Source organism: Ictidomys tridecemlineatus, chromosome 3 (assembly GCF_052094955.1).
Source record: "Ictidomys tridecemlineatus isolate mIctTri1 chromosome 3, mIctTri1.hap1, whole genome shotgun sequence".
Lineage (NCBI taxonomy): Eukaryota > Metazoa > Chordata > Mammalia > Rodentia > Sciuridae > Ictidomys > Ictidomys tridecemlineatus.
The window spans coordinates 110,105,640-110,124,272 of record NC_135479.1 but is presented as its reverse complement, the minus strand read 5'-3'; the positions used below and the strand labels follow the sequence as shown (position 1 = coordinate 110,124,272).

The 18,633-nt window shown below is 31.0% G+C and overlaps 1 protein-coding gene across 1 annotated transcript in view; it reads left to right on the top strand.

The window, feature by feature from the left end:
* Positions 1-18,026, top strand: part of Si (sucrase-isomaltase) — a 79,734-nt gene extending 61,708 nt beyond the window's left edge. Inside the window, exons 38-48 of the mRNA XM_078043599.1 lie at positions 315-448; positions 1,366-1,400; positions 1,495-1,611; positions 1,991-2,139; positions 3,319-3,403; positions 3,491-3,544; positions 4,143-4,267; positions 10,582-10,670; positions 13,661-13,710; positions 13,888-14,052; positions 17,604-18,026. Of these exons, the coding sequence (XP_077899725.1) occupies positions 315-448; positions 1,366-1,400; positions 1,495-1,611; positions 1,991-2,139; positions 3,319-3,403; positions 3,491-3,544; positions 4,143-4,267; positions 10,582-10,670; positions 13,661-13,710; positions 13,888-14,052; positions 17,604-17,672 (1,072 nt within the window). The 3' untranslated portion in view covers positions 17,673-18,026. The remainder of the gene's footprint in view (positions 1-314; positions 449-1,365; positions 1,401-1,494; positions 1,612-1,990; positions 2,140-3,318; positions 3,404-3,490; positions 3,545-4,142; positions 4,268-10,581; positions 10,671-13,660; positions 13,711-13,887; positions 14,053-17,603) is intronic.
* The last annotated feature ends 607 nt before the right edge of the window (positions 18,027-18,633 follow it).

Sequence of the window (18,633 nt, the reverse complement as noted above, 5' to 3'; positions counted from 1 at the left end):
GTAAATGTTGGAAGGGAAGAAACCACTGACTGGGGCTCAGTGTTAGAAAATTCGCATTGCATGCATAAGGCCTTGATTTTGATCCCCAGCCACTGCCCTCCCCACCCCGCCCACTACCATACTAAAAAAACAAAAGTCCTTCATACCTGTGAGGATTTTACTGTGGAGTGAGAGAAAGCTAAGAGTTAGTTGTAGTAGAAGACATCATAAACTTCATAACTCAATACATATATTCCATAAAGTTCTCATAAATAAAAATGTTTGAAGAAAATGCCTTATGATAACAATTAAAATCTTTTTTTCCTTTGTATTAGTGCAGTGCAGAAGACCACTGGCAAAAGAGGGATTGTTATTTCACGTTCCACGTATCCTACTGGTGGAAGATGGGGGGGACACTGGCTTGGAGACAACTATGCACAATGGGACAATTTGGACAAATCCATCATAGGTATGAGCTAATCTGCATCTTTATCTTTTTTTTTAATTGTGTTCACCTTTGATGGTGATAATTCATAGACTTTTCAAATCCTTAGGATTATGCTTTTGGCATCAAATGTGATGACACAGAGTATCATGAAAGGGCAGTAGTCCAAGAAACAGAATCAAGTTTGCTATATAAAAATTAATGACACCAAGTAGCTTATTTTGAGAAAATAAATTTTATCCTTTTTGGTCTTAGTTTCTTGGTTGAAAAGGCAGGATCTGGGAAAGAGTATCTAGAACTAATAAAGAAATGGGTAGAACTGCTAGATTCTAGGCATAAGAGCCACTGAAAGATGCTCAAGAATAAAATATGTCAAACTAAATTTTGAAAGAATATTTGAACAATATTTAGATAACTGGTAAATTGGACATTATCATTGTATATTTCTTCACTAATCATAGATTCAAGGAGACAGTATTTAGAAATATTTCTTGAACAAATATCTGGGGAAACATATGTGTTCTATTTGTTTCAGTGATCACTTCTTAGAGATTTTATTTAATAAAGATAATTCATTTTATTTTAATGGATGAAACTTACAGTGAAATAATTGCAGAAACATCCTTTTTAACTTAAAAAAATGAAACTGGAAACTTTAAAAAATCAAAACCACTAATATTTTCTTTTTTTTCTCTATAATGTCTTCATAAAAGATTTGTACTCTGAATGTGTCATTGCAAATATGGAAGCTCATAATGTCCATTTCTAAACATTATTTGTAATACATAGTCAAAAAAACCAAGAATATTATAAGAATGAAAAATATAATCTAAAAAGGATTCATTTAATTGTAGACTGACATTAAAGAGTGTCTTCATTAATATGAGGAAAATATTAAAACATAAAAATAATTTTCTAAGATTTATTCTCCTAATTTTTAGGTATGATGGAATTTAGTCTCTTTGGAATATCATATGTAAGTAGATCTATTTCTCTTATTTTCAAAAGCTGAAAATATTTTTAAAAACATCAAATATTCAAAATAAATTATATAAAACAATATCTTTTAGATTGGAGCAGACATTTGTGGTTTCTTCAACAATTCTGAATATCATCTCTGTGCCCGCTGGATGCAACTTGGAGCATTTTATCCATACTCAAGAAATCACAACATTGCATTTACTAGAGTATGTTCTTATCACATTCACTTCCATTTCTTTTCTTTAGTGAACCTTAGAATTTTGAATAGAATGACAGTCATTAATTGACAGCATATTTGTTGTCACCTATTAAAATGTGAAATACCCTTTGTGTGTTTCTCTAAATTATGTTCTTCTAAAATAAATCAAATGTAATTTTAATTTGCACTTTTCTTATTTAAATATGAATACTATGCTGTATCCCTTTATTATATAAAATAAAAATACTGCAAAAGATTTTGGAGAGAAAGAATGTATTACAGTGAATTAATGTAATTTTCTACTTTTATTGTTCAAATATACATTTGAACATTTTGATTTAAACAGAGATAAGGAATCATGGTGGTTTCACTTTGCTTTGTTTCAGAGACAAGATCCTGTTTCTTGGAATGAAACTTTTGCTGCAATGTCAAAGAGAATTCTAGATATTAGATATACTTTATTGCCCTATTTTTATACACAAATGCATGAAGTTCATGCTCATGGTGGCACTGTTATCCGACCCCTTTTGCATGAGTAAGTATAAAATTTGTATTTTTTCCTACTACAAAGAGATAACTTTAATTTAATGAATAATCTTATAGGAAACTTTTTTTGCTGTTATGTTAACCAGGCATTTTGGGTTAATAAAACATTTTTATAAATACATCTACTAATAGAGTAGTATGAGTCAAAAATAAATGAAACACATAAATTATTTTGGTTTTAAAATAACTACTGTATAATGGGCATTATTCTAAATGTTTTGCATGTAGAATTACATTGCATATATTCAGAATTTCTTGGAGAAAAGTAGCGATTTAATTATTGAGTTTTAATGCAGATAATTAAGTCCACCAAATATGCCTGACTAAATAGCATACCAATTCTTCCAGGAGATATACTGACTGGGTACCCTAGAATACCTTAAACATTCTCCTAAGAAATATGTTTTAGATTTACTTCTTAAACCTCAATTTGATATATGACAAATCTTGAAAAATTCTTTTTCATCATAGAGCATTGTTGCAAACATTTTTGCTTGTTCTGATTTTTAAGGCAAATTCTGCGTCTTTATGTGAATATTACAAAAGAACCAAACACAATCCAATGAGGAATACAATAAAGGTGTTAACAATTAATAAGGGCTATTCTCAGCATGTAAGATAGACTTGTATTTTATGGCCATTTATATCTCAAAGGCAGATATCCACTGAGACATAAAAGAATCTTGAAGAATTTTAAAACACTTTGAGAGAGCTCTAGTGTAAGTAGAATACACAAATTTTGATTTAAATTGAGATAAGGAATCATGGTGGTTTCAAAATTTCCAAGTCATCATCCTTACAGCCCAAGTTTGTTTTATGGTTCTTTTCCAGGGTGTTATCAATGTTGTTTCCTAGTTTTTTTTTTTATCATATTCTAGGCAAAGTTAATATTTCTACCTGTAAGACTTCCCTCCTCCAATGTGGTTTCTCATCTGGTTGGTCTTACATTCCATCACATTTTCTGCATTATATGAGGATACTTAGTGATAGTTGAGATAACTTTGAATTCCAATTGTTGAAATTATCTCTAATGTTTTTATACTTTGTTTTTCATTTTAATCCACTAAAATCTGCTGTAAAAAACATGATTTGAATGAACATTTCATGGTATTCAGTAGAGATAAGATAATTTCACTTAATTTAATTACTTGTAATTATTTTTGTCAAGGTTCTTTGAGGAAAAGCCAACTTGGGATATATACAAGCAATTCTTGTGGGGTCCAGCATTTTTGGTCACCCCTGTGTTGGATCCTGTAAGTTCCACCATATATTTTGTTTTAAAATTTTTTTTACTTTATTTTATATGTTTTTAATGATTATATCTTTACTTTAAATTCCAGGATGACACTGTAGAAGGCTACATCCCTAATGCTCGGTGGTTTAACTACTATACTGTAAGTATTTAAAAACTCAGGGGAATTGACTAAAGATATATGCCTAGAGTTACATTGATGTAACCAATGAAGTGTGTTCACTTTCCTCTTTAAAAGAATAGCATATGTCTTGCTAACTATATCTGAATCAAATTAACACACAGTGAAGGAGGGTAAATTTTTTTCTGCTATAATTTGTTAGTCATTGATTTCTTTCTGCAAATAAACATGAAAATTGAACATTACTTGAAGTACGGTCTTGTCCTTCATTGGTTATGATAAACAATCATTAAAGGTAATGAGATCCTTCCAGGAATCATGTACATGGAAAGTCAGACATAGCTTTTGTGACCTTTCAGAATTCATATGTGTTCTGCATATAAGCGTCACAAAAACAAATAGCTATAAATTACTTTCAGAGTTATTATGGAGGATCCTATTTAACTAAGAACTATGGGTATGCTTTAAACAACATGATTCCTTGAATAAACACTTTTGTTATTTTTTAAACTGGAAATCATATCGTTTGGGTTTATGAATGTATGCCCTCAAATACCAAAACTGCTGATGATCTATTTCTTATTTCTCTTGTTATTCTTTTCATCTCTTTCATTTCCAGGGTGAAGATATAGGTTTCAGAGGAAAAAATAGTACATTTCCAACTGACTGGGATAAAATAAATCTACATGTTAGAGGTGGTTACATCCTACCATGCCAAGAGCCTGCTCAAAACACATTTTACAGGTAAGTTAACTGTTTTCAGGGCTCTAATTATGTTTTGTGATATATCCTGCTAGAAATGTCTGGAAAGGTCTAAGATTTTTCTCTGACCTACAAGCTAACAAGTTTGCCTGCCATGGTGATGGGGATACTGAGTCAAGAATATCTTTATTATTGACAGCATAGCAAGAAACAGAAAACTTCACATTAACATAAATTTTCCTTGATTGTCAAGTCCCATTCTGGATGACATAAAGTAGACCACACAAATGCTATACATGCTTTAGGTTTGTGTCACAGCTGAAGAACCTCAAGTTTAAGGGAGTCTAATGTTTTATTATGGGCCATAAGCAAACCCATCCATCCTTCAAAGAAAGACATCATCTTTTTTATACTTAACAATGGTTAAAATTTTTTTTAAATTTACTTTATTTTTTAAAAATTTTTTAAAAATTTTACTTTATTGTTCCAGTGCTAATTAAATTTTTATTGTTATTGTCAGATGAAAAAAATTAAAGCTCAATAATTTTAAAGTACCAGTATACAGTTAAAATAATAAAATCTTCTAATTAAACATGAATAAATCTGACAATTCAGACTAAGTATATTTCTATATACATACTTGAAAATACTGTATTTTTCTTTAAAAAGTTTTCCCATGCTCTCTTTTTAAAGTATTTAATTTATTTTATATTTTCTTATTGGTGCATTATAATTTTATATAATGGTGGAAATCATGCCATATTCATACATGCACATAACAATTTGATCAATCCCTTTCCCCATCACATCCCCTTTTCTTATATTCCTGCCTATCCCTGATCCACTTGCACTACTCTACTGATCCTGCACCTCCTCCTCCTATTATTATTATTATTATTATTATTATTATTATTATTTAGTGCATTATAATTATAGTCATACATGTACATAGCATAGTAGAGTATATTTTGGGCCTCAGAACTCTCCATTCCTTCCTGTCTTCCCTCTGTCTCAATCCCCTTTTTTCTACTCTATTGATCTCCCTTCTACTTTCATGAAATCAATTTTTATTCCTTTTTAAAATTTTCTCCAGCTTCCATATGTGAATACTTTTGACTCTTAACTTTCTGAGTCTATCTTTTTTCACTTAGCAAGGTATTCTGCAATTCTACCCACTCAGCAGCAAATGAGATTTTTTTTTCTTTATGGCTAAATAAAACTCCATTGTATATATATAACACATTTTCTTTACCCATTCATCTGTCAAAGGTGCTGGGGAAACTGGGTATCCATTTATGGAAGAATAAAAAGAGATCATCTTTTTAAGAGCACCTACACTCATTCCATAAATTGGCTACTTTTAATTGTGCCGCTATAAATATTGTTTATATATTACTATAATATGTTTACATTATTTATTGATTTTTCAAATAAATTCCAAGGAATGAGATAGGGGGTCATTTAGTGATTCCATTCCTACTGTTGCCATATGCTTTCTAAAATGGTTGTATTAATTTTCAGTCCCACCAAACAATGCTTACAGCAATTATTATTATTTGTATTCCTGATGATTGCCATTCTAAATGAAGTGAGATGAAATCTCAGTGTATTTTTGATTTGCTTTTCCCCGATTGCCAAGGATATTGAATATTTTCTTTAAAGTATCTGTTGTCCATTTGTATTTCTTCTTTTGATAAATGTCTATTTCAATCATTTGTCCATTTGTTTATTAGGTTTTTTTTCTGGTGTTAGATTTTTGAGTTCTGTATATTGTACATTATTCCCCTTATAGGCAAAGATTTTTCCTCATTCTGTAGGCTGTCTCTTTATGCTATTAAATATTTTCTTTGCTGTGTAGATATTTTTTCTATTTGACGCCATTCCACTTATTGATTATTGGTTTTATTTCTTGAAATTTAGGATTCTCATTAAGGAAGTCAGTGCCTGTACCATATGTTACAATGTTGACATTATTATTATTTTTTTTTGAGCAGTTGCAGAGATTAGTCTACTTCTTAGGTCTTTGACCTACTTTGAGTTGATTTTTTATTTATTTTTTTGAGGGTGAGAGATGATCTAGTTTTATTCTTCTATAAATGGATACCCAGTTTTCCCAGCACCTTCTGTTAAAAAGCCTATATTTTCTCCAAAGTTTGGAGAAAACTTGGTCAAGAATAGATGACTTTTTCCATGTGGTTTGTCTCTGTGTCTTCTACTTCCATTCCACTCACCTTCATGTCTGTTTTCATACTAATATGACAATGTGATTTTTACTTTAGTTCCACATTATAATTTTAGATTAGGTATGTGATACCTCCAATATCAATCTTTCTGTTGAAGACTGCTTTGGCTATACTGGGTCTTTCATCCTTTCATATGAATGTTAGTAATGTTTGTTCTAGTTCTGTGAAGAATGTCATTAGTATTTTGATGGGTATTGGGTAACATTTGTAGATTTCTCTTGGAAGTATTATCTTTCAAACAATATTATTTGTGTCTATCCCAAGAATATGGGCATCTTTCCACCTTCTGAGGTTTTCTTCAGTTTCTTTCTTCAGTGTTTTTTAATTTTCATCATAGGCATCTTTTACTACCTTGGGTATATTTTTTACAGTTTTTTCTTTAATATTACTATGAATGGAATAGTTTTCCTAATTTCTTTCTCATTATTGATGCACAGGAAATTGATTGTTATCCCAAAACAGATAATTTGATTTCTTCTTTTCCTATTTGTAACCTTTTAATTTCCTTCTCTTGCCTATTTGTTTTGGCTATAGCTTCAAGTACTGTATTGAATAATATTATATGGTTTTTTCAGTTTATTTTTTATCAAGAATGGGTACAAGATACAGTTGAAGAGTTTTTCTGAAACTATTTAAATGATCATGTGATTTTGTCCATAATTTTACTTATGTGATGAATTACATTTATTGATTTGCATATGTTGAACCAACTTTGCATTCTTAGAATAAAACCTCCTTGATTATGGTATACAGTCCAGAGGATCATTAGGGACTATTTTGAAAACATATTCAAATAAATTTGAAAATCTAAAATATATTGACAAATTTCTGGACTATCTGAATTATAACCAAGAGGATATAAAAAGACCTAAACTGACCAATATCAAGCAAGGAGATTGAGGCAGTAATAAAAACTTTCCCACACAGAAAAGCCTAGGACCCTGATAAATTCTCAGCTGATTAAACAATTAAAGAAAAACTAATGATAATCTTCTTCAAATTAGTGCATGAAGTAAAAAATAAGGGAAAACTTCCAAATTCATTCTATGGAGCTAGTATCACCCTGACACCAAAACCAGACCAGGGCACATCAAGGAAAGAAAAATTCAGATCCATTCTTGATGAACACAGATACAAAAATACTCAATAAAATACTAACAATTTACATTTAAAAATACATTATTGTATATGATGACTAATGCTGTTTGCTTTTTAAATTCTTTGAAACAATAGTTCACAAGAAAAGCTGTGAGTTTTTATGTGAAATATTTAGAAATGCAAGAAACTTATGGAAAATTGTCTTTCAATGAAATATCTAATTTTAAAGTAAGAAAACTTATCAAACTAAAATACAAATTAAAACTTTGTGCCCCATGTATATAATATGTAAAATAATTAATAAATCTTTTCTTTTGAATGAATGACTTAGCTAGGTCCTCATCTTTTACTGTACCTTTGACATGTAGAAAGAACTATCATTTGCTTCCTGAGAACATGAAGTTTTAAAAGTCTTTAGAGATTAATTTTAGGTTTTCACAGAAAAATTATGTTGAATGTCAGAGATTTCCCACATACCTCCCACTATCATAGCCTCTCCTATTATCAACATCCCTCACCAAAGTGCTACATTTGTTATAATTTATGAACCCATAGGAACACATCATTATCATCCAGTGTCCATTGTTTATATTAGGTTTCTCTCATGGTCTTTTATCTAAATCTGTGCATTTTAGAAGGTATGAACCATTACAGAATCATACTGAATAATTTCAGTGCCCTGAAAATCCTTTGCATCCCACCTACTTATTCCCTCCAACACAAAATTTCCACTTACATTTTTACTCCCCTCATAGTTTTACCTTCTCCAGAATGTCATATTGTTAAAATCACATCAAATAGCTCTTTAGATTGACTTCTTTCACTTAGTAGTACATATTTAAAATTTTTGCATGTCTTTTCTTGACTCTATATTTCATTTCATTTTAGCACTAAATAATATCCCATACCATGAATGTTTTAATGAACTTTAAGTCAACTTTGTTTGAAAAACTCCTTTCTTTTACATCTATTTTTTCCTGTCTCTGCCTCATTTTATCTGCCCTGCAATATATTGTTCAGACTCGTGGAAATGTAGATATCCATTGAAAATATCACTATTCAAATTTCTAAGTTCCCTGCTCTCTAAAGGCAAGGAGACCTGCCTTTGATGTATTTATTTATTTTTTTGGTACCAGGAATTGAACTCAGGGACACTCCACCCACTGAGCTACATTCCCCAGCCCTATTTTGTATTTTATTTTTACAAATAGTGTCTCACTGACTTGCTTAGCACCTCACTTTTGCTGAGGCTAGCTTTGAACTAACAATCCTCCTTCCTCAGCCTCCTGAACTGCTGGGATTACAGGTAATATACCACTGAGCCCAACCAGAGACCTACCTTTTAGTGGCTTTACCCCACATAAAGATGAGTTGAGGGACAACATAGAAACTCATTATCACCATGAATTGATCATCATCTAGCCATGATAACTCTAATTTTTTTTCTGTCAGGTCCCCCTCCCTATTATCCTTGTCTTTTTTGTCACCATCATGTCCATTATACCAAGAACATAGGATGATTCTGTTTCATGAGACTGATGTAAGAATCAATTTCTTGTGCCACAATAATTTTTATTTCCAAGACCTATAGACCCGGCTTAGACATGCAGATTATGGAGGACTCTGTTCCTGTCTCTCTTCTCTTTTCATACTCAAAATGCTTTCTTGGTGTCCTATGTATTGACAGGCCATATCTCCTGGAACCACCTAACTCATTTCTGTCAATATCCTGTTCTGACATTATTTGAAAAAAGAGAAAAATGATTTTACCTGATAAGTGAGGTCTCCATGGAGACCATTCATAATTTCTGCATAGAAGATTCTTTACTTTTCCTATAAAAGAGGTCAGGTTCTATGTCTCTGTCTCTCTTTTTAATCTATGTGCATGGATTAAAAAGGAAATGTAGTATATTTGATATAAGACTTAGGAATACACCCAGGGTACAATGAAGATTATGGAGTTTTTAATCTCAAGTTTTAACATATGTTGAGAAATTGTGGGTTAAATCAGATTTTTGATATTTAAAAAACACAGTTCTGTTTTAAACTAGTGCCTATTAATTGAAACACACACACACACACACACACACACACACACACATACACACACATTAATGCTGAGGAATGTTAACATCTTTTAACTAAAAAATATGTCATTACTGAGAAGACTTGAAGACTTGAGCTTTAATCACAGATATTTTAGCAGACTCCCATGACAATATATCCTTCAACATTTGTGACTGGAAAATGTATACCTAAAAATAATTTGCCTGAGAAATCCTTTTTTAATAATATGAGACTTTCAAACCCAGTTACTTTCCATAAATTGCTGTTGAATGAGCACAGGCACAGGTATTTAGTTCATAGTTAGGCCTCACCTTGGGAGGTGTTGTCTATTACATAGATAGAACTTGCCACTTATTCTACATTCTTATTAATAATTTTTCAATGATAATTGAATGATTTATATATGGAAACATGAAGAAGGCTTAAGTCATAGAAGACTTAAGTAATCTAGTAATGCTCAATGGCCAATGACAGGATTAGAGAGAGAAAAATAAATTTATCAATGAACTTTATATGGTTGAATTACTATAAATAAGGCCACTCTTGATAATTTAGAGTGGATGTTATTATATGCTAGTGCTGGGCATAGTAGGGCACACCTATAGTGTGATGGCACATGCCTGTAGTGCCAGTGACATGGGGGGCTGAGGCAGGAGGATTGCAAGTTCAGTCCAGCCTCAGCAACTTAGTGAAGTCCTAAACAACTTAGGAAGAACCTGTCTCAAAAAAAATACATGCATGATATTTTGTATTAAATATGATGATCTTTATGGTTTAATATTTGTAACATTTTAAAGAGAAAAATTCTTTAATTTTCTTTGTCTAAATAATTTGCATTCTCCTTAATTGCTATTCTATTTGTGCTCTTTTGGATACTTTTATGGATGCCACATCATATAAAATGCACTATTCTGCTAGTATGGGTAAAATTATGTTTCTTTTTTGCAGTCGAAAAAATTTCATGAAGCTCATTGTTGCTGCAGATGATAATCAGATGGCACAAGGATCTCTATTTTGGGATGATGGAGATACTATAAGTGAGTGTTCTATTTAGTATGTGTATATATATAATGTTCTTTCATATTTTACTTTTTGCTACCTATTATTATATTTTGGAAGCTGAGTACAAAGCTTTTATTCAAAGCTAAAAGACCTTGAAAATTACTTGAATCAACTTGGATAAACAAAGTTGGAAATATTTCAAGACCCCTGTCTTGTTTTAAATTTGTTTAATCCCTAAATTAAATATCTGACTAGTGAAGAGATTTGTATAGTGTGTATTACTAATACAGTGCCATTCACAAAATAGATACCGAGTATATATTAAAATACATAGTACTAAGTATGTTATCCCAGGGACTCTGGAGGCCCAAAAGTTTGAGGAAAGCATTATCAACTTAGTGAAAACCTGTTACAAAATAAAAATCAAAAACGCCTGTAATCCCAGCAGTTTGGGAGGTTGAAGTAGGAGGATCATGAATTCAAAGCCAGCCTTGGCAATGGCCAGGCTCTAAGTAACTCAGTGACACCTGTTTCTAACTAAAATATAAAATAGGGTTGGGGATGTGGCTCAGATGTTGAATGCTCCAAGTTCAGTGCCCAGTACCCCACCAAAAAAAAAAAAAAGAAATATCAGTGGAAAAGTCTGGAGATGAAGAACAGTGGAGCACCTCTGGGTTCAATCTTTAGTACCATGATACAAAAAAAAAAAAAGGAGTCTTCTGGGGTCCATCCAAATTCCACTAGCTTGAGGAGAAAATGAGGAATCTTCTGCCTTTGAGCAAAATTCCCTCAGGAGATTCTTATTCTGTAGATAAAATATAATTGCCATTAATAGTACCAGTTCTCTCAGATGGAGTTCTAAACATCTTCTTGACACAAACTTTAGTCATAAAAACTGTCACCAAGGTGAAGTTGTAGTTTTCATGTCCTACAATTTAAATTAACTGTCCACCAATGATAAATTTTCATTAATAGCAAAGATATGTATCATCTTTTAATCAAGTAAATATTCTAAAACCAAAAAAAAGATAAGAATCTATTAGTAAATATAAAGCATGCGAGAAAGTTGACATAAGAATTCTATGTTAGCACAGAGAAGAATGGTGCATATATGTAGCCTCAGTGACTTGGGAAGCTGAGGAAGGAAGATTGCAAGTTTGAAGCCACCCTTAGCAATTCAATGAGGCCCCCATGCAACTTAGTGAAAACATGTCTCAAAATAAAAAATAAAATGGTCTGGATATGGAGCTCACTGGTAAATCACTTCTAGGTTCAATCCCTCGTATTAAAAAGTGAAATGAGAAATTATACCCCATCTGCTTCAAATGTATGATATGTCAAGATCATTGTACTGTCATGTGTAACTAATTAAAAGAAAAAAAGTGAAAACTAAAAGAGAAATAATTAGATACAAGTGAACAATCATAAAATTGGCATAAAGTCCTCTTCATTTTCTGGTTTAGAAGGCGAACCAATAAACCACTATGAGATAAAACCCTTTGGTTTAGAACTTGACTTTCAATACTATTTTAACTGATATTCTACTAAGTTCACAGCCTTTCTTTCCCTTATCTTCCAGCAGTATGTACTTTGAATTTACCAATAATTTTCCAGGGGTGTTAAGTTGATATTTGTATAATTGTTTTTCCCCAGGTTTTCCTACTGTACTAAGTTGTAAGTGAAAACTTAGTGTGCCCTGTGCCCTATTCAGCTTTCATGGCAGACTTATCTTTAATTGCTGGAAATTACTAATATGATTCAGATTATATTTTTATGATATCTTTATTCAAGAACAAAAATTGTTCTGGACAATTTTTGTAATCACAACATATTTAAAATAATTAGGTTTTTCAAATAATCCCCTGGAATTTCTTGACTAGACACCAAATATAGTATGCAAAAAATACTTAGTTTCTGAATTTATTAGATTGGAATCTCTAAAGTTATCTTCCACATGGAGGACACCAATCTAAATTGATATTCCCATCTGATGTTATTCTTTCTTTTAGACAAATACATTCAAATTTTGTGATAAAATTTGCAGAACAGTTCTCTCAAAGTAAATTGAAGATAATAAAAATTAACACATCCAAAAACTTGCAAACATAAAGTTATGTCTTAACCTTTCTAACATTATAATATTTAATCTTTATTTGCCCTATGAATGTTAATGAAGCATCTAGATATATTTGTGCCTTTGATTATGATCAGAGATGTTAACTTCTTCCTATTCAACAAAACTTTTAATATCTTCCTAGTACTTGTCACTGTGCTTTATTTAATCTAATTCTATGAGTAAAACATTCTGTTAAAACTTCTGCTAAAATTGTAAATTGAAAAGTTAAGACTAAAACTCTTAAGGCATATTGGCACTAATATACTCACAATTCATATTAAATTAGTTATTATATATGTTAGTTTATATTCAGAGAAGAAAGTTTGAGGCTGAATATCAATTTTCTTACAGGAAAATTAGTCTATTAATTTTTCATTAAATTAAAGAATATGATGCTGACATATGCAAGTAGAGAGGGTAATTAAAATATATTGCTTTTTCCATGTTATCCCAATATGTATTTTAATCAGGCATTTAATGTACTTTCCATCTTCTGTATGCTTCTTTGTTTTTTACATATATGCACAGTCAGAGAAGTCAGAGTAAATTTATCCTGATTACAGATGTTGGCTATATTTAATCATTTCAATTTTGCAATTTATTTAACTATTTTAGCACTGACTTTTCTCTATTATACAATGGAAAGTCAAGTACTATATATCTCTAAAGTAGCAGTAATAAAGTGCTTAGAATTTCAAAATAAGAATGTTTAATAAGTTTTAGCTCTAAAATTATCATAAAATAGATACCCGATGAAGTAAAAATCTTTTGTTTTGTCAGTTTGACTTTCATTAGAAATGCAGGAATACAACATTATAACGTTTTTAACAGGAAAGAAAATAAGTTATACTAAGAGTTTACTACTGTTCTTTGAAAATAAAAATATATTACTTTTTTCTCTCTCTACAGACACCTATGAAAGAGACATATACTTCTTGGCACAATTTAATTTAAAAGAGGTATTTAAAATTATTTATATACAACTGTGTTAAAGAATATGTGAAGTTTCATTCCATGTTTATTAGATAAAACACTTACTTTAAATACACCAATAATTTTCTATACTATAATATACATTTTGTCAATTTAATTGCTTTTGCAAATGAAGGGCTTAAACTTTTTTTTTACCTTTGTAGAAAACTTTGACAAGCACTATACTGAAAAATGGCTACATAAATAAAAGTGAAATGAGGCTTGGAACCATCCTTGTATGGGGGAAAGGAAATGCTCCTGTCACTGGAGTTAACTTGATATATAATGGAAACACAGTACCACTTAGATTTGAAAACCTAGAAAAAGAGGTAAGTGAGTTAGAAAAATGTAGACATTCAAAATATGAATATGAACTTATTGTATTTCTCATGCCTAAAGAAACATAACTATGAGTCAACTGTGACTTTTCTCAAATATTCATATTCATTTAACTTCCCATTTTATTTCTGTATTACCCTTAGAAACATTTCACAGGTATCAATCAAAATAGTATCTTTTTAATAATTGTTCTGACATAGCAAAATTAATTTACATTAAATATGCATATTGCTATTTCAGTATTTTTTAAATAAAATATGTTAATTTGAACATTGTGTATGTCAGATTAAAATGTCTTTGAAAAAATTTCAAAATTAATAGATCTACCCACTCTTTGACTACAGGTCTGAGTGAGGATACAGACATTAAACAAGGAGTCAGGATTCCTATGTTAAAGTAACATTGCTACCATTAATTTGATTTTTTATTTTGAAAAATTGATTTTGGGTCCTCACTTTCTTTCCAATTAAATAAAAATAAGCAGGTAAACAGTATGCTAAACTCCATCCAATTATAAATTCTGTGAATCTATGAATTGTTAAGGTATACTTCAAACAATATGTATTCTACAAAATAGTTAAGTTTTTGATCCAAGTTTAGTGTCAGATCTGCACTGCTAAAACTGTGTGTGACTACATAGTATTTAAACTTGTTTAAACCACCTAGCCATTATTTACTTGGAACTTACAGAATAGCCAGGTTGCTGATTTCAAATTAAATTTAAAAAGACTATATCATGGGCTGTCTCAGATCTTTGTAAATTTCATAGGATATTAGAGTTAAACAGCGGCTACCAAATTTTTTTTCCACTTGAAATTTAACACTTGTCCTACTATTAATATGTTTTGTAGGCAAGTTGGATTTCCAATTCAATGTGGAAATCATGTCTTTCTTACTACTTTGTGGTTAAAATATCTTTAATTTTTAAAAATTTATGCCAAGAGGGGCTGGGGATGTGGCTCAAGTGATGGCATGCTCGCCTGGCATGCGTGAAGCACTGGATTCGATTCTCAGCACCACATAAAAAAAAATAAAGATATTGTGTGTTGGGCTGGGAATGTGGCTCAGGCGGTAGCGCACTCGTCTGGCATGCGTGCGGCCCGGGTTTGATCCCCAGCACCACATACCAACAAAGATGTTGTGTGTGCCGAGAACTAAGAAATAAATATTAAAAAAAAATTTCTCGCTCTCTCTCTCTCCCCTCTCTCATTCTCTCTTTAAAAAAAAAAGAAAAAAAAAGATATTGTGTCGATCTAAAACAAAATAAAAATAAATAAATATTTTAAAAAAATATGCCAAGATTAGGAAACTGCAAGTTGGTACAGGACTCTTCATTAGCAAAAATAAATGTTAATAACTTAGTACCTCACACTTGTTTCCTTCTGAAAATTGTACTGGTTTATAAAATTCCAAGGAATGGAATTCGTGATGTATTTCTCTGGTCTTACATGGCAGACCAAGAAACTCCTTGCAAAGCGAAATAAATTCTCCCCAAATAAAGAGTTAGAGGTTGTAAATCACAATTCAAAATGAATTTTGTCATACCGTTCAATGTTTTATCAGATTAAAAAAAGGGTTTGCCTTACCTATTTTCTTGTTCTTTATTTACTATTATGGTGGCAACTAAAGCTCAGAACTTTTATTCAAATGAAGCAAATAATGTCAAATTATATTTAATGTGTTGGGTATTTTTTTGTTTTGAACAAATGTGGCAGAAAAAATAGAGATCATTTGAAAAAGGTTGATATTTCACTGCTTCCAAACATACTCATGAAGAATTTTAAATACTATGGAGAAATTTTTTGATGTTTCATTACACCAATGATTTCAAAAGAAGATATTCATTTTAACAAAATGAAGAGTTGCTTACAAGTGCATTCAATGGGAAAAAATTTTTTTGACACAGTTTTTCAAGCATTAATGTAGGAAAGTTATAGAAGAAAGTGAAAGGGAAGTGAGGAACAGGGAGATTGGAGAGCAAGAAATGAAAGAGGAAGACCAGGCAGAGATACATAGGAGAGTTTATTTGTCAGAGCTGACAAATAAAGGGCATGTCTCCATAGATGGGTAGAGGCAAAAGAGGCTTGGGGTTCCCGACTTTTATAGGGCAGATTCAGGGATTAGAGTGGTTAAGGGTGAGTTAGGTATGAGGGAATGGTGAGCCTTTTTCAGAAATGCCCTTGGGCAGGAAAGTAAATTTTTTTTAATGGCATTGTCATTTAAGATGACTCCAGATGTTAATCAAACAACTTACAGAAAGACAGTCCATTTCTTTCTACACTCATGTTGTCCTTCTGCATAGGTGTGGCAACTTTATGCAAAGGATGACTTAATTGCAATATCAATACAATTTTTAAAACATTTTCCTAGAAACAAATATGTCTAGTTGATTTTTGTGTGAGCTATTGTTTTTCTGGTTGTAGATCTTGATGGTAATTAGTCATTTTACTTTTGCAATTTATCTAACAGTTTTGACACTGACTTTCCTCTGTTATACAATGGAAATTCTAATGATACATATCTCTTGAATAGAAGTGATTAAGTATTACTAAAGAACTAGCTTAGTTTTTTTGTGTACAATAGATCAATTTTAAAACTGACTAATAGATATTAAGATAAGTATTTTTTCCCCTTTTAAACACTTCTACTACTATGGTAAATTGACCCAGATTTGCTTTGCCTAAGTGAAGAATAAATTTTTTAAAGCCCTTAATTTAATACTTGATGTGTGATAGACACCAGAGAAAGTTGATATTCTTCTTCATTTGCCTATTGGTTGAATCCAAACTTTTAGAGCTAAGGCACAGAGAATCATGTAAGCATATATTAGAGAAAAAGCAATAAAAATATAACATGATTATTTGACCATAGTTGCTTAGATTATTTCTATGGTTAGTCACTGTAGAGTCTAGCTGAATTTATCTCCAGTAAAAAAAGTGATACTTAAAAAATTGACAATTGAGGCTGGGGATGTGGCTCAAGCAGTAGCGCACTCAACTGGCATGCGTGCGGCCCGGGTTCAATCCTCAGCACCACATACAAAGATGTTGTGTCCGCCAATAACTAAAAAAATAAATATTGAAATTCTCTCTCTCTCTCTCTCTCTCTCTCTCTCTCTCTCTCTCTCTCTCTCTCTTCTCTCTCTAATATATATATATATATATATATATATATATATTTTTTTTTTTTTTTAATTGACAATTGGCCATAAAGGATGGATACCTTTATAACATTTGAGGATTGGAAGTGTAGCAGTTTATGTAGTACAATTATGAATTCCTCCAAATTTAGGTGTTGTATCAAAAAAATAGATATCAAGATAATTGCCTAGTAGTTTTGGCTTTTTATGTCTTTGACATTCTGCCTCTGGTAATTCATTTCCATTATCTATAACATGGGTAGCTGAGATGGTTTCCAACTGTGAAATAAAAGTTTAGCAAAAAAAAGTGTATCCTGTTTCATGCTAAATAAAATCATCTTTGTTTGAAAAAGAACAAAAATGTAATTTTAATTAAATAATTGCAATTTTACTTTTTTTCAGGTATTAAAAATTGACCTTACAGACAAAAGTGTTACTCTTGATGAACCATTTGAAATCAGCTGGTCATGAAGAGTGCTACCAATTCAAGTTCTCAAGGAGAAATTGATACTGGATTTAAGTTTCACGGCACTTACAAGTGTCCCTTCTCATTAACTCTTACATGCTGTAAAATATAATTTTCATAATACTATCCTAAAAATTATTGCACAGTGTACATCAAAAGTAATGCTAAAATTTTTTATATTAATGTAATTTGTATTCAATTATTTTAAATTTTTAATAGGATTTGGATAGTTCTATGTTGAATAGTTTGGATAGTTGATAAGCAGAAGGTAGATCTGTACACAATATTAAATATGTATGTGTAAAACTAAACTATAATTAAAATGTGATTTTTAAATAAAGTGAAACATTTAATTATAAGTGTTATACAATATTTTTTAATATTTCACAGATTTGTTATGTAATAAGTCCTTACAAAATTTAATTATTTTGTACCATGTATATTTAATTAGGAAACAGAAAATAAAATGTGTGTATATATATTAAAATGGGTACATTTTCCCATTATTTTTATAATGAAATTTGTCTTATTCAGTTTAGGTTGCTATACTAAATTGCCATTACCCGGTGGATTAAACAAGAAACATTGTTTTTCACAGTTTGTGAGGCTAGGAAGTCCAAGATCATGCAAAGCTCCTGAAGATTCAGTGTCTGTTGAGTGTATCATCCTTATTTGCCCACGGTGTCTTCATAAGTCCTCCCATCATAGAAAGAGTAGGAAAGACAGTAAATTCTGCTAAGTCTCCTTTCTTTTTTTAAAATATATTTTTATTTGTTCTAATTAATTATACATGACAATAGAATGCATTTTTTTACATCATACATAGAGTATAACTTCTTATTTGTTTGATGTAGAGTTACACAGGTCATGTAATCATATATACACATAAAGTAATAATGTCTGATGCATTCTCCTATTATTCCTACTCCCATGCCCCTTGCCTCCTTTCACGCCCCTCTGTCTAGT